Source organism: Oncorhynchus masou, chromosome 28, assembly GCF_036934945.1.
Source record: "Oncorhynchus masou masou isolate Uvic2021 chromosome 28, UVic_Omas_1.1, whole genome shotgun sequence".
NCBI lineage: Eukaryota > Metazoa > Chordata > Actinopteri > Salmoniformes > Salmonidae > Oncorhynchus > Oncorhynchus masou.
In genome coordinates, this window is record NC_088239.1 from 49,397,254 (window position 1) to 49,421,601 (window position 24,348).

A 24,348-nucleotide genomic window follows, 5' to 3' on the forward strand; every position below is an offset into this window, starting at 1 on the left:
TAGTGACATAAGTGAGCAGTTGATGTCTGTTTTTATTATCAATATGCATCCCTTTATTAAGATTTATTCTAATGGCCTATATAATGCCAAAAACATAGAAACCACAAATTGGTCAAAAAAAGTCATACAGCTTCTTAAGTGTTATATCTTTCCTCAAGAGAAAACATTTATCTTTGTCTCTTTGTTCCTAAACGGTACAGGTATATAAAAATATTTGTTTTCAGATCTCCATACAGTGCTTTAGAGAAGCTCAGAATAAGTCAATTTACAACACATTAAGAATAAGGGGCACATTTTTTCAAATGTCTCAATGCACATGGCAGTTAAATATTTGAAGTTGTTACTTCTTGTTCCAATTGCTAGAGAACAATTCCAACTAGTTAAGTCAGTTTGGCTTTTTGGTCCATAATAGAACTTGTACAACTATGTTCACAAATAACTGACCTTATTCAACATCTATCTGAAACATCAGTATAATGTTAAAATCTGCTATGAAATGTAACATTTTATCTATTTAGAATTTGCAGTTAGTTGAATACAAAAGGAAGATCTACGAAGGAAGAGGAATCTGCTAAATTAAAATGTCCCCATTTCTTTTTAATTTAGAGTAGTGATCAAACATGCACATTGTACTGCAACTACAGAATTCTCCACTTGCAGAGGACTTATGTTTTCAACACAATGCATTTATACAGAGGAATGTTAATTGCTCAGTGCAATTGAACTGCACCCAAATCCTCTTTTCACCAGTCCATTTCTCTAACCACTTCATCACTTAACTAACCAAGGCCATCAAACAGTAGGACTAAACATTTCTATTGAGTCAGTCATAAGTGCATGTTGTTGTTGATTGAATCAGCACAAACAGTGCAGCAATATAAGTAGCATCGTCAGTCAAAGTGAATGTTCAAGGCAGGTTGGAAATGAAAACAGTTTAAAACCGTTACTAAACAACACAACATCTAATTCCCAAACCACCCAAGCTCAACCTCAGCACTCTAAAACCAAGCAGGTGCTTTTGACAGGCTCTTCTCTCTACAACAGGCATAGGTAGATTGTGGCCTTAACATTGGTTGCTTATCATTTTCACAACCTATTCATCAATTAATTCAGCTATAATTAGGGCCAGAATGATTTACTTAATTTATATTACAAGTAAAAAAGTACTGTCTCATATGTCAGAGCATTCCAAAAAATAAGGCAATGTCATTTCAGCGGCCTAAACAAAATGTTTAAAAAAGCTGAAAAAGTACATTACACCCCATTACTCATCTTGCATAGCAAAAAACACCATATTGAAATATTTTAAACCATAATTTCACAAACATGTAGATAGATTTCTGGATAATGGAAGTGGCTGTCATTGGAAGAGTTTTCAAATGAAACGAGTATTGTTATTGCACATGTTCAGGCAGGCCCTGCTCTCCACTTTAAGATGTTTGCTCCAGTTTCATTATTCTCCAGTTTTACCGGAATGAGGACAAGCAGACAGCATCTCCCAAGGAATGGCAACTGACTGGAATGGCAAATTACTTCTGCCCAATACTGAAGCAGAATTTCTCCTTGGCCATCAAGTAGTGACTGTTGTCCTGGACCATGTTCTAGGGAATTTCACAGCAGAAAAAGGAGCAGTCTAGCATGTGCTAACATGACTACATAAACACTACCGTACAGTCACATACATGTGTCTTCTTTCGCCTTGATGAGAACCAAATCTAAATGTCCTAACCCTGTGCTTTTACTTTCGGGTTTAAATAGCTAGGTAATAAACTATAATGCATGCAGCCTTGGTTTCAAACATCAGTTCAATAACTGAGCGTAAATAACTCCTCTGTGCTGAAACACACAGACCGATGTTCAATGGCAATAATTTGGTAGATTTCACTCCTACATGTAGTTGTTCATTTTTTGGAATGAATGCTTAAAAACATAAACAACAACATCCAGCAAGGGGCAAGGAGGAATGTTTCCTCTTCAGCACATGTCAACAAAACATACAACAACCAAACTGCATCAGTGACTGATCATCTAGCCTACTGCAGTCATTGAATAGAGCAATACCAAAAGCCTTTTCAGCACTATTCTCCTTCACTGTTCTTTATTCTGGTACAATAAATAGACATATGGATATTCACAATGTCATGGTCTCCAGATCTCTCCAGATGCGGAGAGGTTTTAGTGTTATGCAGAGGAACCTGTCCTCTTCAGTGTTTTAGTCAAAGTCAGTGGATCCACTTTGGGAGAAGCTGAGCTAAAAACAACATGTTAAGTTATTTCATATAAGTGGTTGGGCTGCAGTCATATACTTAGAAAAACTGAGGAAGCCCTTAAATGATGGACCGTTCTACATGTTTGTATTATGCCATTTTGGATTTGATTGTGGTCCAAGTTCAGTTGGTGATGAATTTCCAAATATGAGCTTTAAATTTATTTTTTACACTTTTTTTTTTTTTAAATGCTCACAGCTTGCTCATTTGGTCAGATAAAACATGTGTTTGTTCATCCTGTGTTATTCATCCATCAGATTTTAAAGTCAATAGGAAGAACATATTTCTTCCCTTAAGTTTCTCTTCTCTCCATTTGTGTCCAAATCCTAGGAGGACACACTCTGGTATGGAGAATTAAGGGAGGATGTGGTGGTGGTTCAGTGGTTAGTGTTGACTCAAGTCGGGGGTGGGGTTTGACTGAAAGTTAAGGGGGTGTATGTGACTGGAAGAGCAGTAGTGGTGACTGTTTGACTGAGGGGGGGTGTGACTAGTAGATCAGTAGTGGTGACTCAGGGTTTGACTGGCTGCAAGAGGGAAGGGAAGACAGAGGATGACTCAAGGCTCAGCAGGAGGGTCAGTCGGTCCGTTCTTTGGCGGCATGGAGAGGATGCTCTCTGCCTCTTTGTACATCTGAGGAAGAGACAGAGGTCAATAGAAGCCAGTCAACATGTATTGTTATGAATGTGTGCGTTTACCGGGATAAATGGCACGTCCTGGAAGAGCTCCTGGATGAAGCGGCGTGCCGACAGACGAAACATGCAGTGGGCCAGCAGGTAGGACACCTCAGAGTAGAGACAAATGTCATCGAATGCATAGGGGAACTTTTCCTTGATCCTGTCAAGACAAAAGAAACAGGAATATCAACCTCGGTTTGAGTGTGTGTTGTGAAAGGAATGTGTCTGTGTGTCTTACGTTAGCAGGTTAGTCTCGTGGCCTTTGGTCCCAACAGAGGAGCTGAGGTTGACCACCAGACGCAGGACCTCCTTCCTGAGCAGAACCCTGCTGGCCGGCGCATCCTCTGGGATGGACTTCACTCCTGAGGGGAGAGAGAGACCACAGATAGCCAGGAGGTTTAGTCCATTCCTCTTCAACAAACAAAATAACCTTTCGCTTGTGAGAAAAGCATTGTATGAGAGAAAATATATATTTTTAAACATTTACCCAAAACCAGTTCAGTGCTGCGGGTGCTTCCTGGGGAGCCCTGGGACATAACATCACTGCACCCAGACACCCCTGACACTTTGGTTTGGGCCATGACCTCCAGGTGATTCTGCACAGGCGGACTGCACCACTCTGAGAAAGGGTGGTCCTCCGTCAAGTCTGAGGGAGAAAGGAGAATTAAATTAAGTTGTTTATTGGTCGCAGACTGCTAATATAAAGTAAAAAGAATTGATAAAACAGCACAATGTTCTATATACACACTGAACAAAAATATAAAAACGCAACATACAACAATTTCAATTATTTTTCTGAGTTACAGTTCATATGAAGAAATAAGTCAAATTTATTTATTTCAATAAGCTCTAATCTATGGTTTTCAAAAAAACAATGGGCCTCGAACTCATCACAGCCTTTCTCTACATTCAAATTGTCATCGATAAAATGCAATTGTGTTCATTGTGCATGCCAAGTGCATCTGCGGCATTGTGTGGTGTGACAAAACTGCACATTTTAGAGTAGCCTTTTAATGTTCCCAGCATAAAGGGCACCTGTGTAATGTTCATGCTGTTTAATCAGCTTCTTGATATGCCACACCTGTCAGGCGGATCGATTATCTTGGCAAAGGAGAAATGCTCACTAACAGGTAATTTGTGCACAATATTTGAGAGAAATAATCTTGTAGTACGTATGGAACATTTCTGGGAACTTATTTCAGCTCATGAAACATGGGACCAACACTTTACATGTTGACATTTTTGTTCAGTATAAATATAATGTATCTGCAGCTGACCTGGGTGGCTGTTGGATGCGCTGAAGTCAAGCACAGTCAACCCAGTGCAGTAGAGGCAGTTGTCATCGTTGTGTTCCTGTAGACCAGTCTCCTCTGAGCCCAGTAGCTGCTGCTGCTCTGCACGGCTCACCCCCATCAGCTCTGTGATGCTCAGCTGGGAGCGGAGCACAGCATGCCGGGAGTGAGGGCTGGGACCTGGGGGTAGGAGCACACACGATCATACATTTACCTCTTTTTATTCAAGCCTGTTGGTCCTGAGCGGGCCTCCTCAGAGCCATGACCGGGGTATTTCTTACCATCGGAGTCTCCAGAGAAGAATTTGGCAGATCTGTCCTCAGAGGGCGGGCTGGTTCTCTTCAGGAAATATGGTGTTTCTTTTATCTAAAAAAAACAAATGATGCTACAGTTAGCAACACTCACAGCTTTATCCTTAAATATATAAACAACCTCAATTTCTTTGGTAAAATATTTAGAGCACAAGTTAAATTGATAGATCAGGGGGCAGAGTGGGATGAGATGGGGAGTGGAGTGGGCCAGAGGGCTCAGTGCGTCTGGGTTCAGAGAGAGGGGTCAAACGATGGTCACTACTTGGAACATGTTGTTGATGTCCACGGGCAGCGCCAGGCCGATGAAGTCATCAGAGCTGCCATAGGTGGCACTGGACACCATGGATCTCACTGAGGAGGACCGCTGCAGAGTGGTCTGGCTGATGGGGCTCAGCAGATCCTCCTTATCCAGAGAGGCAAAACTCAGAGCCTTCAGGAACCTAGAGATGGAGAGAGATACAGTGAGTTAGGAGGCAGGACAGTAAGTGTAATGGGGTGAGATCGATACTGAGTAAAAGAGATGACTGTACTTATAGAACAATGCAAACATGAGGTAGGTTTGACTCGACTTTCTACATGCAATCAGCAGTTGGTTGCCTCAGTCAGGGACATGGGTCAGGAAAAAAGGAGGGCTATACACCATAATATAGATGATTCCCACACCATAATATAGATGAACATTTAGGATGTAGGAACAGTGGAGTCACGTCGACTCAAATGACCACAGCAGGGCTCAGAAGGGCCTAGGGTTACAACATTTCTGTAACTTCCCCAAAATGTTGCCGCTTTCCATATTGTCTGTAGCTTGTGAGGTGTGGAAACACTTTTTGTTGCTTTAATGAATTTTGTCTTGCTGCTTTTTGTTCTATGTTGCTATGTCTGTATGCTAAGTCTTGCTTGTCCTATGTTGCTCTGTCTGTATGCCATGTCTTGCTTGTCCTATGTTGCTCTGTCTGTATGCTAAGTCTTGCTTGTCCTATGTTGCTCTGTCTGTATGCTAAGTCTTGCTTGTCCTATGTTGCTCTGTCTGTATGCTATGTCTTGCTTGTCCCATGTTGCTATTGTCTATATTGTAATTGTTTTTAATAACCTGCCCAGGGACTGCGGTTGAAAATTAGCCGGCTGGCTAAAACCGGCACTTTTATTGAAACGTTGATTAATGTGCACTGTCCCTGTAAAGAATTAAATAAACCCACTCAAAAATAACAGGATTTCTGGAAAAGCTGTGAATTTTGGAGAAGTTACTGGAATTTTGCTACCATAGAAAGGGCACAATAACGTTGATGCCAACAGTGGGGATGGGGGTGTTGCAGCTTAACGCCTCCTCTATGGTGTCAAATAAGGAACATCCAATAGAGAAGGGGGAGGGGGAGAGGGAGGGAGGGGTGAGCTAGCGCCTGTTAAGATGTCTGTCCACGCACCGTGGAAGGAGGGCTCTGACAGGCCTGCGACTGGACCCAGCTGGCCCACCGTGACCCAAACAGCCAAACCTTTTTACTGAGCACCTACTGAAAAAGGGACCATCAGAAACAGCACACACACAGCATGTTACTCCCATTGAGGGAGGGCTGCTGGGGGCTGAAGAGACTTTACCGAAGATCTGTCATCAGATACAGTTGTTTAACATGATTCAGATAGTGTTGTTGAAGAACATGATCCCGGTGATGGGATGATAAACCTACTGAGGAAGTGGACGACAAAAAAATGTTGTAATAGTTACAAGTGGAATTACTCATTGTTTTGGTTTCAACAAAGTTCCTGGTACATTTCAGCAAATTCCAGAAGTAATTGGAACATTCATTCAAGCCAGAGCAGAGGTCAAACTGTTGATCTTGTCATGAGGGCGACGGGAGTATTTCCGAGAAATAGTATTAGTCATGGGAGATTCTAGGAAAATAGTTCCTAGGGGAGTGTGTGTGTGGACAAGTCGAGGGGGACTGAGTGACTGGAGGCATATGTTTGAATGTGTGTAGGTGTATGTATCAGGGATGCAAACTGCTGAGGGCCCAAAACGGTGACACTTAAAAATAAAAAAATACACTGAAACATGCAAAATAATCCCTGCTAGGGGGAAATGCAGGTTAACTAATTAAACAAAGAATATGATCTACATGATCAGTCTCTGTGTGTAAAATAAAAAGTGATTAATATGTAATATGCAAAAAAATGTAAAGAAAGCAATCCAATGTTATTTGTTGCCTAGACTTTACTGCAAATGACACTCAAGTCTTGAGAAAAAAAACAATACAGTAATATTGCAGTTAGTCATGACAGCCTTTATAATAGAACGCTTGTGAACGCAGTTGAAGTCGGAAGTTGGCATACACTTTGGTTGGAGTCATTACAACACATTTTTCAACCACCACAAATTTCTTGTTCACAAACTATAGTTTTGGCAAGTCGTTTAGGACATCTACTTTGTGCATGCCACAAGCCATTTTTCCAACAATTGTTTAAAGACAGAATATTTCACTGTATCACAGTTCCAGTGGGTCAGAAGTTTACAGACTAAGTTGACTGTGCCTTTAAACTGTTTTTGTAATGGCTTTAGAAGCTTCTGATAGGCTAATTGACATCATTTGAGTCAATTGGGGGAGTAACTGTGGATGTATTTCAAGGCATACCTTCAAACTCAGTGCCTCTTTGCTTGACATCATGGGAAAATCAAAAGAAATCAGCCAAGGCCTAGGGAAAAAAAGATTGTAGACCTCCAACAAGTCTGGTTCATCCTTGGAAGCAATTTCCAAATGCCTGAAGGTACCAGGTTCATCTGTACAAACAATAATACGCAGGTATAAACACCATGGGACCACGCAGCCGTCATACCGCTCAGGAAGGAGATGCGTTCTGTCTCCTAGAGATGAACGTACTTTATAGCGAAAAGTGCAAATCAATCCCAGAACAACAGCAAAGGACCTTGTGAAGATGCTGGAGGAAACCGGTACTAAAGTATCTATATACACAGTAAAACGAGTTCTACATCGACAAACTGAAAGACCACTCAGCAAGGAAGAAGCCACTGCTCCAAAACCACCATAAAAAAGCCAGACTACGGTTTGCAACTGCACATGGGAACAAAGATCGTACTTTTTGGAGAAATGTCCTCTGGTCTGATGAAACAAAAATAGAACCGTTTGGCCATAATGACCATTGTTATGTTTGGAGGAAAAAGGGGGAGGCTTGCAAGCCAAAGAACACTATCCCAACCGTGAAGTACCGGGGTGGCACCATCATGTTGTGGCAGTGCTTTGCTGCAGGAGGGACTGGTGCACTTCACAAAATAGATGGCTTCATGAGGATGGAAAATTATGTGGATATATTGAAGCAACATCTCAAGACATCAGTCAGGAAGTTAAAGCTTGGTCGCAAATGGGTCCAAATGGACAATGACCCCAAGCATACTTCCAAAGTTGTGGCAAAATGGCTAAAGGACAACAAAGTCAAGGTATTGGAATAGCCATAAAGCCCTGACCTCAATCCTATAGACAATTTGTGGGCAGAACTGAAAAAGCGTGTGCGAGCAAGGAGGCCTACAAACCTGACTCAATTACACCAGCTCTCTCAGGAGGAATGGGTCAAAATTCACCCAACTTATTGTGGGAAGCTTGTGGAAGGCTACCCAAAACGTTTGACCCAAGTTAAACAATTTAAAGGCAATGCTACCAAATACTAATTGAGTGTATGTAAACTTCTGACCCACTGGGAATGTGATGAAAGAAATAAATGCTTAAATAAATCACTTTACTATTATTCTGACATTTCACATTCTTAAAATAAAGTGGTGATCCTAACTGACCTAAGACTAGGAATTTTTACTCGGATTAAATGTCAGAAATTGTGAAAGTTAGTTTAAATGTAGTTGGCTAAGGTGTATGTAAACTTCTGACTTAAACTGTATATATTGCACTTATATTGGAAAAAATACATCTTAAAGTAGAAATAGAATGAAACAAACAGGTATTCTATTTTTGCTCTGTTATAGTGGCCACTGTAGACATCAATCAAGGGCACAAGGCTGCATGTGTGCAAAAATAATGTTCATTGAGTAAAAAAAAGTATATTTTCCCCTCACTCACACACACATGTAACTGTCAAGTTCAACACAACAAAAACAATATATTTGGGCTATAGTGCACATTATTACATTGTACACTTTCTGTCTGTGAACATCTATTCTACAATGTGCCAGCAAAAGTGTAAAAGAGGGAAAGTGTGTGGTGTTCCTTTCACCTCTATAGTGGTATCCAGCTTAAGCCAGGTCCAGCTCCAGCAACACCTAATTCCTGAATCCACTTGTTAAATGAGGAGTTGCTTGTTTTCACCTAATTCTCTCATTCGGAAAATTAACCACATACCGTAGAGGGGAAACATTTGTTAAAACCTGTTTGGGATAGGGGGCAGCATTTTCACGTTTGGATGAAAAGTGTGCCCAGCGTAAACTGCTTGCTACTCCGTCCCAGTTGCTAATATATGCATAGTATTAGTAGATTTGGGTAGAAAACACTCTGAAGTTTCTAAAACTGTTTAAATGATGTCTGTGAGTATAACAGAACTCATACGGCAGGCAAAAACCTGAGAAGAAAAATCCAACCAGGAAGTGGGAAATCTGAGGTTTGTAGTTTTTCAACACTTGGCTTATCGAATACACAGTGTCTATGGGGTCAAATTGCACTTCCTAAGGCTTCCACTAGATGTCAACAGTCTTTAGAACCTTGTTTGATGCTTCTACTGTGAAGGAGGGGGGAATGAGGGCTCTTTGAGTCAGTGGTTTGGCAGAGTGCCATGAGCTCGTGACGCGCGTTCACGTGAGAGTTAGCTTGAGTTCCATTGCATTTCTGAAGACAAAGGAATTCTCAGGTTGGAACATTATTGAAGATTGATGTTAAAAACATCCTAAAGATTGATTCTATACTTCGTTTGACATGTTTCTACGGACTGTAACGGAACTTTGACTTTTCGTCTGCTCATAGTGATCGTGCGTCATGAATTACTGGGCTGAATGCGCTAACAAAAAGGAGGCATTTGGACATAAAGATGAACTTTATCGAACAAATCAAACATTTATTGTGGAACTGGGATTCCTGGGAGTGCATTCTGATGAAGATCATCAAAGGTAAGTGAATATTTATAATGCTATTTCTGACTTCTGTTGACTCCAACATGGCGGATATCTGTTTGGCTTGATTTGTTGTTTGAACGCCGTACTCAAGATTATTGCATGGTTTGCTTTTTCCGTAAGTAAAAAAAATAATAATCTGACAGTGGTTGCATTAAGGAGAATTATATCTTTAATTCTGTGAATAACACTTATATCTTTTATCAATGTTTAATATGAGTATTTCTCTAAATTGACGTGGCTCTCTGCAAAATCACCGGATGTTTTGGAAGCAAAACATTACTGAACGTAACGCGCCAATGTAAACTGAGATTTTTGGATATAAATATGCACTTTATCGAACAAAACATACATGTATTGTGTCCTATGAGTGTCATCTGTCGAAGATCAAAGGTTAGTGATTCATTTGATCTATATTTCTGCTTTTTGTGACTCCTCTCTTTGGCTGGAAAAATGGCTGTGTGTGTTTTTGTGACTTGGCTCTGACCTAACATAATCATATGTTGTGCTTTCGCTGTAAAGCCTTTTTGAATTCGTACACGATGGGTAGATTAACAAGAAGTTTCTTTCATTTGGTGTATTGCACTTGTTAATGTATGAAAAAAAATAACAATTGAATTTCGCGCTCTGCCTTTTCAGCGGAATGTTGTCGAGGGGTGCCGCTAGTTTTAACAGATGGTGGTTAGTTCGTTAGCATTTCCCACAGATTGCCAGGGTCCAGTAAGCAACTAACGCGTTATAACTTAAGGAACGGCAAGGAGTCATATACCAGTTAATATTATAGTGAATTGGTTTGGTTACTAATGTTAGCTCATCTGATGTTGTGACGTTAGCTGGCTAATGTTAGCTGTCGGACTTTATTGGCAAGCTAATTTTCACACCATAAACTCAATTACTTGATCAGATAAGTTGGCTAATGTTGCTCAACATTTCTCTGGCTAGCTACTGAGAATTCGATTCAGCTAAGAAGATACCTAACAATGGTAATACTTGTTCCATCACACTTTCTCCCTCACTTCAAACTTTCGAAATGCCAGTAGTTTTTCGGCTACAGCTCATGAAGTACGCTTCAGCACCTTCTCACCCCCGTCTCCGTGGTCAGGCTCCTCACCTAACGTTACCTCTTCGTTATCGCTGCTGTAACTGGCAAGCTGCCTTTCCAGAGAGTGTGAGCTGATTCTGCAACTAGTAAGTTGGTTGTCTCTTCTTTCTTCAGTCGCATACTGCGCTGCATTCTGTTGTTATGTAAACGACTGGTTGAGCCTTGGATACAGCAGCCAGTATTGCTCCAAGCGCGCATCACTCGTTCTCTTACAGCCAGTAGTGATCCAAACCTCCCCCCGTCCAAACTTTTCTTATCGGATCTACATGAATCACTTAGGTCACTTATTTTGGATTCAAAACGGCAAATTTCGCCAAAAGGTGACTAGTTTGCATCCCTGATTTATGTGTATGTGCGTGTCTGTTACCTCCTTGGGGTGAGTCTGGAGTCCAGGCTGCCAGTCTTCATGTTGATGGTATCGGTGAAGAGCATGTCTTTGGCTGGGGAAGCCAGAGCCTCGCTGTGGGACAGGGATGAGTGGATCCTCTGCTGCTGAAGCCTCTTCAGCGTAGCGTAGCCTAGCGCATCACGCTGACTGGCGTACGTGTCACGACAACTTGCGTACTTCAGCGCGTCCCGGGAGTTGGAGTACATGAGGCTGCAGTCCGTTAGGCCGCTCAGGGTGGTCAACGAGGGCGACTTGAGGGACTGGGCGCGGCGAGGAAGGGTGTGGGAGAAGCCGGGGGGCACCAGGGAGGCAGAGCTGGATTTGGACAGGGAGGAGAGGTGGGCAGTGTGGGGCTGGGGGGTGAGGGAGGTCAGGGTCTGGATGGTTTGGGCGCTGATCACACTGTTGATGCTGACACCGTCCGTGTCGATGGTGGAGGGCAGGGTCTCCCTGGAGGGGCTGGAGCTCATAGAGCTGATGCCGCTGGTGGTCGTGTCCGTGTTGAAGCTCTGACTGCGTGATTTAAACTGAGTCCCCCCGCCTCCTCCGGATGGGCCATACCCGGCCAGGCGCTCCCGGTTAGCCTGTTCTCTCTGGTTGTCACCCACCCCTGACCCTCCTACCCCCACTGACCGGCCTGGCAACCTCCCCTCCCCCTCCCCAAAGCTGGGGGTGCTGCCCCGGTTCTCAGATGCCTTGCTGCCCACAAAGGAAGTTTCAAGGTTGACAGAGGGGCTTTTGGGCAGGTGGCCGTCATTATAGATTGGGAAGACGTCTGAAGATCCAAAGGTGTAGCTGGGCTCGGTGACGGTGCGTTTGCGCCCCTGTTCCCCCTCTACCCTTCCTCCGCGGCCCCTGGGAATGCCCTTGGGGTCGCTGTTGCTGCGGAGCTTCTTCCCAGATAGCGACAGGGAGTGGAGGAGGCGGTTGCGGAAGCGGCTGGAGGCCAGGAGGTTGAAGGGGCTGCGGTCTTTGTACTTGGGTCTCATGTACATAGGAGGATCGTCCGACAGGTCACAGTTCTCCAGCATCTCATCATCCATGATGTACATACCTGGAAGTGACCTTTCACGGTTAATCAAATCAAATTGTTTTTGTCACATGCACCGAATATAACAGGGGTAAGCCTTACTGTGAAACACTTCCAAGCCGTTAACCAACAATGCAGTTAAGGAAAAAAAGTGTTAAAGTATTTATTAAAATAATAAGGATATATATTTTAAATTAAATTTACTTGGTAGTTTGGGGTAGACATTTGGAGATACTGTACCAGCTAAAAATAAATTATATATAACTAGTTGCACAATGACGACTAGAGACTTACTGGGTTGTGTGGAGTCACTCTCACTGTTATGCATGGAGCTGGTGGAGTCAGAGGCGAGGCTGAGGCTGGAGGGGACAGAGGACAGCAGGCTGGGGGGTTGGGGTGGGGCTCCATGTCATCAGGGACAACAGGCCACAACGTCCGGCGGCTATGTCTCACAGCGTCCCAGCCGTGCTGCTTCAGCATGTCACAGCCCTGACGCGTCTTCGAGATCAGCCCCAACACGTACAGACACGTCCTACACAGAGTCAGACATTACAGAAAGGTCCTGGACAGAGAGAGTAATCTTATGGGACAGCACAAGCATGTTGCTTCACTAGAAGCACCTTCAATATGAGAGTTTCAAACATGAATACGTCTTACCCTCTGACGGAGAGAACCTCACAGTGCAGAGCCAGAACCACTATGTCAGGGATCACCCCTTCCTCTTGCAGGAGATTCAACCCCCAGTTTGACGACCCTATGTTACCCTGGAAACAAACAACATTAATTCTCATGTTATTAGGAAAATGATTTCATGGGTGAATCATGTCAATAATTGGCACATAATTGGGAAACTCCTCGAATTAGAATAGATGTGGTAGTTAGTCATTCTTAATTATACTGACCAAGGCCCAAAGTGCTGCCTTAAGCTGTTTAATGCCCTCCCACTTGTCCAGCATTGGGGAGCGAACAGTGTAGCTTAGGTCAGGAACCACATTCTAAAGAGAAAGTAAGAAACGAAAATGGTATAAATGCATTATGCCTGTAGGCCTAATTGCCACTTGATCAGTGTAATAGTGGGTGGTTCAACTAGCTGCAGTTACCTGTACTTCCAGTAGATGGCAGCCTGTCTTGTCATGGACAAGCTGGCTATACAGATGCACAGGAAGATAAACATTTGGCCTCTGTAACCTTTGGTTGCTTCGACGTACATAATTGTCTCCGTCGACAGGTTTACGGTACGTGGTGAGAGCCTCGTTCAGCTGCTCCTCTATCATGTCCACATATTTCAGGTTATACTCCTACAAAACATACAATGACATAAAAACTCAACCAGTTTTTTTTATGCGCTCATGCGACAGCCAAAAGATGCAACTCATCATTTATTACATTGTTTGCTTGAGTATGAAATGTACCTTCTGCCATTTCTCTAGCTGCTTGGTGACGTAGCCCCTCTCATTGAGGTAGGAGAAGCCCTTTGGAATGGACAAGAACCTGGAGAGAAAAAAGACAGAGGTTAGAGACAAAAGGACCTAATACAGACTACAAATAAGAGCGGAGTTTTCTCCCAGCAGCTTACCGTAGCAGCAGCAGGACACCCTTGTCCCCCAGGTGTGTGAGAGCTGGCTTCATCTGGATCAGAGCATGGAGGTTTGCCTGGAGGAAAATAAAATAATTCTCAGCTAATACACTACTGGAGTCAAAAACTACTGGATTCAACTAAATCACAGACCGTAAGGTACAGCAGTGACCAGGGATGACATAGCAAGACACCGCAACAAAAACTCAGGCCCCTCATCCCTCACCTTGTCCTCGCAGGCCTCATCCAGTATGTCCAGCGCCTCCATGGAGATGGTCTTGTTGCGGTCGTGGAGCTGCGTGACCAGGAGCTCGATGCCCCAATTACTGAAGAACTCCACGTTGGCACGCAGCAGCACCCGCAGGTGTTTAGTGGCATACAGCCTGCAGTTCTGTGGTACACAAACAGACGGTAGAAGAGGACAGGCTAGAGACAAAGACAGTATGAAGATTGGCTAAAACTGCTTCTTCAATAGAAATCACCCCCTATCACACTTGTAGCACATGTCATGGCGACGTTGGCTCGCTAGGCTCACGAGTAGAAACACGTCGTCGGGTGCAACGGTCATCTCACTCCGAACTGTGCATGTGCAAACCGTCAAATGAAACGGCACTCCTTTGATGTTAAATTGTTTTTGACGAAGATTCTAACGTGTCGGTTTGCCACTTTCAACGAGGTTACTTGTGAACTACTACAGACTTTGGCTCGAATCTACATTCTGCCTTTTAGATTGAGGTTTAATGAACAACTAAGGAAGAATTGTTCACTACTCTCATTGACTTCTCAAACCCCAAACCCCGGCCTGGTCCGTTTGGTCTGGTTCACGGGTGTTCCCGAAAGTCTTGCGATGTTGTTATGGTGTTACTGTCATTCTGAAACCCTAACACATACGCTCCATTTAAAGCACAACAAACCAAATTGCACATCACAATAAACAAATGAAATACAGGTAGTTTCTTTCCAAAAACTTGTGCAAGCTCCTCCTCCGTCTCTATGAAACCAAGATGGATCAATTATTGTGTGAATTACATCTGTGCCTTCTCAGTGCAAGAGGCGGTGTTCTTACGTCAGTGGCAGCGGTGAGGATCTTGGACAGGATGACCCTGGACAGCCCGTCACGGCTGTAGTCCAGTGTGGACACAGTGAGCTTCAGCAGGTGGTCCTGATTCTTCAGTGTACAGATGTTCAACAGGCTAGTCGGAGAGCACAGGGTCAATGCACTGCTCAAGTACCGTACGCACAACAACACAATGACTTGAGTGAAGATGAAGTGAGAGTGAAAGAGGACAAAGGAAATGCTCTGCAGTAGCTTACAAAGGACACCAGGCACCTCTAAAAATGGGCCTGTTGAAGGTACTAGGGATCTCCCAAGATAGAAAAAAAACACCCGGATAACACACTAATGGACATTGAGAGACTGACCACTGGAAGACACTGCACTTCTCCAGCATCTTGACGCCGTGGGGGTGTGAGGAAAGAGTTCCCAGGAACAGGAAGTAGTGCTGGCTGAGGGTGGTGAGCAGCCCGTTGCTCTGGAGACTGCGGTCGGGTTTCAGCCCCGAAGATGATGAGAGCCATTGGACTATGTCCTTCACCAGGTCCTCCAGGTACACCTGACCATCCTGACACACAGAAACGTAATGTTCAGGTAATGTTGGACATGGTGAGAGAGGTCAAAGTAAGGTCATGTAATTATTTGATTATCAAGAGTTTACAATCAGAGGTTGTTTAAAACGTTTTTTTGATTGTTCATTAATAGCCCTGCATAGTGAAATGCTCTACTGCTGTTTGTAAATATCAGTAGTCTATTAGAGTTTTACCTCATAGTAAACCCTCTCACCTCGTCAGACTCCAGGAGGAACTCAATGAACTGGCATCCCACCACAGTGAGCTGCCTTGCTTTGCTGTGGTCCAGCTCCAAGCTGGCATACAGCTTACTGCTGGGCTTATAGAAGAACAGCAGCCTGCGCACAAACCTGCAGAGAGAGAGAGAAGCCCACCTTCAGTCAGTCAGACAGAGAGAGAGAAGCCCAGCGTCAGTCAGCCAGAGAGAGAGAGAGAAGCCCAGCGTCAGTCAGTCAGACAGAGAGAGAGAAGCCCACCGTCAGTCAATCAGACAGAGAGAGAGAAGCCCACCGTCAGTCAGTCAGACAGAGAGAGAGAGAGAAGCCCAGCGTCAGTCAGACAGAGAGAGAGAGAGAGAAGCCCAGCGTCAGTCAGACAGAGAGAGAGAGAGAAGCCCAGCGTCAGTCAGACAGACAGAGAGAGAAGCCCAGCGTCAGACAGACAGACAGACAGGCCCAGTGTCAGACAGACAGAGAGAGAAGCCCAGCATCAGTCAGTCAGACACAGAGAGAGAAGCCCAGCGTCAGTCAGTCAGACAGACAGAGAGAGAAGCCCAGCGTCAGTCAGTCAGACAGACAGAGAGAGAAGCCCAGCGTCAGTCAGTCAGACAGACAGAGAGAGAAGCCCAGCATCAGTCAGTCAGACACAGAGAGAGAAGCCCAGCGTCAGTCAGTCAGACAGACAGAGAGAGAAGCCCAGCATCAGTCAGTCAGACAGACAGAGAGAGAAGCCCAGCGTCAGTCAGTCAGACAGACAGAGAGAGAAGCCCAGCGTCAGTCAGTCAGACAGACAGAGAGAGAAGCCCAGTGTCAGTCAGTCAGACAGAGAGAGAAGCCCAGCGTCAGTCAGACAGACAGACAGAGAGAGAAGCCCAGTGTCAGTCAGTCAGACAGAGAGAGAAGCCCAGCGTCAGTCAGTCAGACAGACAGAGAGAGAAGCCCAGTGTCAGTCAGTCAGACAGAGAGAGAAGCCCAGCGTCAGTCAGACAGACAGAGAGAGAAGCCCAGTGTCAGTCAGTCAGACAGAGAGAGTAGCCCAGCGTCAGTCAGTCAGACAGAGAGAGAAGCCCAGCGTCAGTCAGACAGACAGAGAGAGTAGCCCAGCATCAGTCAGTCAGACAGAGAGTAGCCCAGCGTCAGTCAGTCAGACAGAGAGAGAAGCCCAGCGTCAGTCAGTCAGACAGACAGAGAGAGAAGCCCAGTGTCAGTCAGTCAGACAGAGAGAGAAGCCCAGTGTCAGTCAGTCAGACAGAGAGAGAAGCCCAGTGTCAGTCAGTCAGACAGAGAGAGAAGCCCAGCGTCAGTCAGTCAGACAGACAGAGAGAGAAGCCCAGTGTCAGTCAGTCAGACAGAGAGAGTAGCCCAGCGTCAGTCAGTCAGACAGAGAGAGAAGCCCAGCGTCAGTCAGACAGACAGAGAGAGAAGCCCAGCGTCAGTCAGTCAGACAGAGAGAGAAGCCCAGCGTCAGTCAGACAGACAGAGAGAGTAGCCCAGCGTCAGTCAGTCAGACAGAGAGAGAAGCCCAGCGTCAGTCAGACAGAGAGAGAGAGTAGCCCAGCGTCAGTCAGTCAGACAGAGAGAGTAGCCCAGCATCAGTCAGAGAGGAAAGGCAACAAAAGAGGATCAAATACCACAAGCACATTCCCTTCATGTTACCTTTGGTTTGTTGAAAAAAGTGGTTGTAATGTTACTTACTTGTGTATTTGTTCATCTTTATTGCTCCGCAGGTTAACGTTGGGCCACTGCAGATGGGTAAAGGCAACATGATAAAAAAAATCTTAAATTGAAGAGAGACAGTACTGAAAAAGAGACTGTAATAAGTTTGGATTTATTGCAGTCCTGCTCCACTCACCTTCAGTATTGTTGCGATGAGAACCCAGTTCCAGTCCAGGTTCTCTTTGTGGTTCAGGATGTGGCTGTCTCTCAGGTTCATCATGAGAGCATCCTCAGTGTCCTGCAATGCAAACAGGGACAGCATTTCAAATACCACCACAGCAAATCCCAGATGCTTTTGTTGCAACACAGGGACATGGTTTGATATGTACCTTAATGACAAAGATATCTCTCTGTGGTCTAAAGTGCTGGTCTCTACAGTAGTGTGAAGCCTTTGATTTGCGGATGATGTGGTCCAGGTACAGGCTGTTGGGTTTGGGTCCTTTCTTCTTCTTCTCGTGGAAGCGCTTCAGGTAGTTGACCGCTGCACTCGCCCGTCTGAAACAAGACAATAGATGTCGTGCCATTGTCAATAACACAAAATCCTAAGTATTTTATGGGACTCTCCTGTAGCATATGCATTGTTTAATGAAGATTAGGGTAGGAAGTTTCATGTAACTATAGTCATACAGCCTTTGCTCCTGTCTGCTACAGAGTAAATTCCTTACAACGGTCCCTGTCTATAGTGAACTCACAGTCTCTTCTCCTGGGCGATGTTGAAAGAGGCAGCCTTGTTGATGAGTGTGGGCAGGCAGTGCAGGTGGTGGCTGTGGGAGTGTGGGAGGATGGTGTTGGCCTGGGGGAACAAAAATAAAACAGTTACAAGAACCATGAAAAACAAATTACAAACTGACACCAAAAAAATTATAATTAAAAACAAACGTGTCAAAAACTGCTAGAGCATATCCTGTGGTCCAGTTCATTGACCCCACATAATGTTAACATCTTAGAGGACAATGACTTGAGTTACCATGTGAAGCAGTTCTCCCAGTAGAATGATGGCTCGCACAGCATTGTTGTCATCGGTGCTTGTGATAACCTCAATCAGACCCTGTTGAGCGGTACACAGGCTTTACACGACAGGCAACAGTGGCTTGCGTGTGGGATCTTTTAGGTAGTAACAGTGACAGATATCCAACAGCACTATTTGGTTGAATATACACAAACTTATTGATCCTCTGACATTGATGACCACACCTCAAGAAGTCCACTCTTGATGAAGGCAGACAGTACCAAAGCCAGGTAGTTATCCATTAGGTCAGGCCTAAGGGGGCAGACAGAGTACACTGATTTATGCAGAGAATGTGTCCCATAAACATGTGTAAAGGAGAGTTGAAATTCAGTGATTTAAAAAATATATTTTTTACCTTGACCGAGCTCGATGTGGAAGGATACATTTGGCTTCCGAAGCCACAAAGCCGTCCGATAACCTCCAACTGTCTTGGAACCTACTGGGGTCTACAGGGGGCAGTATAGAGACAAGGACACCTTGTGACTCAATAATATACGCTACATGAGATGCATGACAAGGCGTTTAGAGGTTATTTACGTGAACAGTGACATTGTACCCACCCACACTGATAAGTGCTTCAATAAAGTCTGCGGTCGCAACAGGCATGGGGAGCCGGAATATATCATACATCACCTCTAACAAGCCTTTCTGTGGGAGATCGAGAGGAGCCATGTTTACTTACACACAGTCTAATAGTGACTCCATTATCCCCTAATTAAAAATGTATAACATTTTGATGAGGAGTGGGAAAATTATATTTTTTAGGGGAGTGCTCTACATTATTCCTACATTAAACTGAGTGACATTGTTTTCTGTGTTTTGGAGCCCAACCATAGAGCAATCTCGAGGTAAACTTGAGGACACTGTATTCCTTTTGACCTCAGTTGTCACATGCTGATAATGTCCATTTGATGCTATGCTTACCCTTACTTCCACATTTGGTATACAGAGCAGGCCAATAAGAGACTGGATTCCAGAGTTGCCTGTCTTGCACAGGTTAATGATGCCTGGGGTGAGATTGAGACAGAAAGAGAGCATAGGGTCAGGTAAGAACACATTCATACCACATCACTATTAACATATATCAAAGCTATCAGGGTATATAGACACTCAAACTCATAGATTATTGAATATGAAGGATTAATGTTTACCTGACCAGGAGCGAAAGGAAGCAACTATGGACATCTTACTGGCCAGGAATCGAGCTTCCCTGTCTTCTCTGGTGTGGACATCAAAATGCATGATTAACATCCCCAAAATAATTGATACAGTAAAAACAACACCAGTCAAAAGTTTGGACACAAAAACGCAGCAAAAAAATAAACGTCCTCACTATCAACTGTGTTTATTTTCAGCAAACTTAACATGTGTAAATATTTGTATGAACATAAGATTCAACAATTGAGACAAACTGAACCCGTTGATGTTTCGCATTTCGGTAGGCCGTTTTGCATTTTGGTAGGTCGTCATTGTAAATAATAATTTGTTCTTAACTGACTTGTCTAGTTAAATAAAGGTTAAATAAAATAAATAAAAAGAGGATAAGTTCATTAGTTACCAGCCTCAGAAATTGCAGCCCAAACAAATGTTTCACAGAGTTCAAGTAACAGACACATCTCAACATCAACTGTTCAGAAGAGACTGTGAATCAGGCCTACATGGTCGAATTGCTGCAAAGAAACCACTAGTAAAGCACACCAATAATAAGAGACTTGCTTGGGCCAAGAAACACTAGCAATGGACATTAGAGGAAATTTGTCCTTTGGTCTGATGAGTCCAAATTTGCAATTTTTGGTTCCAGATGGTGAACAGATGATCTCCGCATGTGTGGTCCTACTGTGAAGCATGGAGGAAGAGGTGTGATGGTGTCAGGGTGTTTTGCTGGTGACACTGTCTGTGATTTATTTAGAATCCAAGGCACACTTAACCAGCATGGCTACCACAGCATTCTGTGGCGATACGCCATCCCATCTGGTTTGTGCTTAGTGGGCCTATCATTTGTTTTTCAATAAGACAATGACCCAACACACACCTCCAGGCGGTGTGAGGGCTATTTGACCAAGAAGGAGAGTGCTATATCAGATGACCTGGCCTCCACAATCACCTGACCTCAACCCAATTGAGATGGTTTGGGATGAGTTGGACTGCAGAGTGAAGGAAAATCAGCCAACAAGTGCTCAACATATGTGGGAACTCCTTCAAGACTGTTGGAAAAGCATTCCTCATGAAGCTGGTTGAGAGAATGCCAAGTGTGTACAAAGCTGTCATCATGGCAAAGGGTGGCTACTTTGAAGAATTTCAAATCTATTTTGATTTGTTAAACACTTTTTTGGTTACTACATTCCATATGTGTTATTTAATATTTGTCATGTCTTCACTACTATTATACAATGTAGAAAATAGTAAAATAAAGAAAACCCCTTGAATGAGTAGGTGTGTCCAAACATTTGACTGGTACTGTATGTAAAATCCACACTTACTTGAGTTGCCCCTCTGATGTGTCTGCATTGTGTCTGTAGTGAAAGTCTGTGTACGGGGCCAGGATTTGCTGGAAGAAAAACAGATCGAGATAAACTAAAATCAAATTCAATGAGGAAAATAATCAAATGAATCAAATTCCTATTAATGAATGCTGCTCGAGCGTGTATTGTCAGTACCTCGAGCTCCACATCTGAGCGCACATACTGGCGTGTGTGTGGGTGGTTGAGGAGGTGGAGGATGGTAGTGATGAGTGCCTCGTTGATGCGGCTCAGCTGACAGTCGATCACGTTCTTCAGAATGGTGCTGAGACCACTCCTCTGAGCCACCACCACAGGGTTCTTCACAGCTGCAGAACAAAGGAATCACACAGGGTTTAACCAAAAGATCACAAATAGATACGTGTGTGGGCATGTGTGGTGCCTCACCTACCAAGTTCACAGATGATGGCGATACAGACACGCACCATGCGGTCTCGCTCCTGTAGTCCATCTTTGCCCACGGCAATAAGGGAGTTGGTGACAGACGAGGGGAAGAGCAGTGCATTCACTGTGATCATCTGTAGGGGGCAGCAGAGAGGGGACAGTTCAGAGTCTCACATAGTAGTACTCACGTGATAGAAAGATGTTGACTAAATACGTAAGGGATCATCAACGTTCTATGGAAAAAAATGAACGACGTGAAAGGTGTGTTCCACAACGTGGTAGCGGAGTGGAATTATTTTTCCAGAGAATGAGCCCTGAGTTGATTATCCCTTTCATACCATGGCTATAATTTCACACATGCCACTATAAATGTGTTTATTTACCGTTCGAGAAATGTGTTCAACATCTACTGAAGTAGCTAGAAAGTTTCCTAGATAGCTATAGTAGTTGCCGTGGTAACCAAACAAACAGACTTGCTTGATTAGTCCGAGCTCGCTATTATGAAAATCGAATTCAACAATATCAATACTGTTTTCAATTCAAGTTTTCGACTTTCAAAAGCAGCTCAAACAAACAAGTAAAAATCAATTGTACCGTGCAAATATACTGTGTGTTAAAGGGAAATAATGCATGCTTTGGAATGCCCTTCAAGCCAATCAGAAATTAGTATTCAAGTTCAACAATGCTATGGTAGAAAGATTGTAGCTCTAATCCTGAACGCTGATTGGTTAAAACTGCATTCCAGCCGGTGTCTATTCCACAAGTTACCACCAGCTAAAGCTATGACGTTGAAATGCCCATTTACTCTGTTCCATCTGACTGCGCAATCCACTTTCTCATCAGCCCAGCCAGACAATTTATAAACTTGATCTGCACTGTAAAAAGCATCTAGACATTACCTCACATTTCTTTTAGACTTACATATAGTTTTCAACACCGGAGATTTGTATAAATCTTGCTCTCTCTGACATTTGCAACATTGTTCAGTATTGAAATTCGATCTCCAGTTGTCCCATAGTAATGAACGTGTAGGGGTCGGGAGTCAGGATGAGACAGGCAGGCAGCTTTTCTCAGCCAGTCGAAATCATGAATCAGCATCATTTTTATGTATATATACAAAGAAATTTCAATAGAAAACAGGTCAAACAAAACAAAGTGCAGCTAGTTTGCAGTCTTTCCAGCTTCAGTTTGAAATGGATTGTGTTAGCTTTCTGGCCCTCAACCCATCACGGTCACATAATAATCCCCAGTTTACAATTGGCTCATTAATCCCCCTCCTCTCCCTTGTAACTATTCCCCAGTTTGTTGCTGCAAATGAGAACATGTTCTCAGTCAACTTACCTAGTAAAATAACGGATAAATAAAAAAGAAAAGCTGTGTTGTTGGCAAGCTCCTCTGAACAATGTCCTGACGAGAGAGCACATTTTCTATGCCAGGTGAAATCACGCATCATTAGTTCATTGTTATGGATGTATCTAAATAAATGTAACTTGAAAACAGCTTAAAACAAATGCAAATACTTTGTTGTTATTCTGGCTGCACAGTTTAGATGTGACTAAGATAGCCATAGTTTGCTAGCTAGCAAGCAAGGGATAAGAACGTTGCCAGCCAGTATGGCAATAGAACATTTAGAACATCCATAGATACAGAACAGAAAGACTTAACGACTGATTTGCGTCTCTGGCAACCGAACCAATAGAACGAACGACCAGCTGGCTCAGGTAGAAATCCTAGATTTGCGTCGAGACTATATCTTGTGGAAGGATGAAATAGTACAAATAAATTCTGCAAAATAACGTTTATAATGAATATATGTAAATCATTATTTGAATATATTGGTAACCCATTGTATAAGTGATAATGCTCTTGAAGCCGGTGTTTGGAGGATATATTAGCATGGTTTGCCGATCCTTGATTTCATCTTGAGCCTAACAACACCCGTGCCAATATATCCTCCAAACACCAGCTTCTCTGCCATTATCACTCAAATAACTGGTCGTACTTCGAAATCTTACTGAATGGTACACTATGCATGAAATTAATTTAGTTTGGGAGAGGTTGGGGTGTCTCACCTTTCGCACCAGCCTGAGAGCCTGTGTCCTTTCCACTTCATTGCTTTGCTGGATGTCTATGCACCTGGAGAAGGACATACTCAGTCACTCAGTGGTTGAAAGGTTAAGTGGGCTCAACATTGGGATAAGTCACACACACACTGTTCAGATGTAGCACTCACCTGGCGATCAGGTAATCCACCTGAAGACGGAGGACCTTCTGGAGAATAGCGCTGTCTCTGATCAGGTAGCGTAGAGCCCTCAGCCCTGCGGCTCGCACCTCCTTAGCCTCATTTAACAGCGCTAACCGGAGACTAGAAAAGGGGCAGGAAGTGTGAGGGGGAGAGAAGAATAAGAAATAACAAACAAATCAGCACTTGACTTCATTATAATGGAAAATTCATTGTATAGTGGAACTGAAAACAACATAGGCTGTCATTGAAAATAAGAATTTGTCTTAACTGGCTTGCCTAGTTAAATATAGGGGTCAAAGAAAGAAAGAAAATAAATCAGCTGGTAGGGGGCTCCCGAGTCCGTACGGGAGTTGCAGCGATGAGACAAGACAGTAACTACCAATTGGATACCATGAAATTGGGGAGAAAAAGGGGTTTAAAGTAACAAAAAAAACAAAAACAAAAAAAACAGCTGGTACTGTATACGTAGCACTACTGAAGATTCATTTCTCAAAATAATCACCAGATGACGATCTCTTCATGTGTAAACCCAAGCTTCTCCTCCGAGTGGCCTGCATTGCAGAGAAGCTGTGACAGACGGAGACGAATATACTCGTAAGAACACATTCAAACATAACAAATCAAACGTTACATACACTTAATGTCTGCTGAGATGCTGCCCCACAAACCTTTATGAAGTTGTTCAGGTGACCGAGTTTGCGCATGTTGGAGACTCCTTGTTGCTTGGCAACATTCTGAAGGATTTCCCGAAGGTTGTCTGAAGGATCTGAAAGGAAACATCAACAGGTACAATGAACTGAAAGGTTCTCTCACTGGTTTACAACTCTGTTCCAATGCGTTACAGTAACAGAACACACTGTGTTCAGGAGAGACCA

At 43.6% G+C, this 24,348-nt stretch overlaps 1 protein-coding gene across 1 annotated transcript in view; it reads right to left on the reverse strand.

Moving 5' to 3' along the window:
• Window positions 1-24,348, reverse strand: part of LOC135517787 (rapamycin-insensitive companion of mTOR-like) — a 25,858-nt gene continuing 1,510 nt past the window's right edge. The window contains 36 exon segments of the mRNA XM_064942386.1: window positions 1-2,897; window positions 2,963-3,101; window positions 3,180-3,303; window positions 3,429-3,587; window positions 4,219-4,413; window positions 4,515-4,599; window positions 4,807-4,984; window positions 11,130-12,204; window positions 12,475-12,559; window positions 12,562-12,712; window positions 12,838-12,944; window positions 13,083-13,175; window positions 13,281-13,478; window positions 13,593-13,671; window positions 13,757-13,833; window positions 13,983-14,147; window positions 14,823-14,949; window positions 15,179-15,378; window positions 15,597-15,732; window positions 17,296-17,342; window positions 17,453-17,554; window positions 17,646-17,811; window positions 18,009-18,109; window positions 18,284-18,364; window positions 18,511-18,577; window positions 18,681-18,771; window positions 18,886-18,973; window positions 19,250-19,332; window positions 19,477-19,544; window positions 20,806-20,873; window positions 20,983-21,152; window positions 21,236-21,362; window positions 23,301-23,364; window positions 23,462-23,593; window positions 23,976-24,040; window positions 24,142-24,239. Of these exon segments, the coding sequence (XP_064798458.1) occupies window positions 2,823-2,897; window positions 2,963-3,101; window positions 3,180-3,303; window positions 3,429-3,587; window positions 4,219-4,413; window positions 4,515-4,599; window positions 4,807-4,984; window positions 11,130-12,204; window positions 12,475-12,559; window positions 12,562-12,712; window positions 12,838-12,944; window positions 13,083-13,175; window positions 13,281-13,478; window positions 13,593-13,671; window positions 13,757-13,833; window positions 13,983-14,147; window positions 14,823-14,949; window positions 15,179-15,378; window positions 15,597-15,732; window positions 17,296-17,342; window positions 17,453-17,554; window positions 17,646-17,811; window positions 18,009-18,109; window positions 18,284-18,364; window positions 18,511-18,577; window positions 18,681-18,771; window positions 18,886-18,973; window positions 19,250-19,332; window positions 19,477-19,544; window positions 20,806-20,873; window positions 20,983-21,152; window positions 21,236-21,362; window positions 23,301-23,364; window positions 23,462-23,593; window positions 23,976-24,040; window positions 24,142-24,239 (5,066 nt within the window). The 3' untranslated portion in view covers window positions 1-2,822.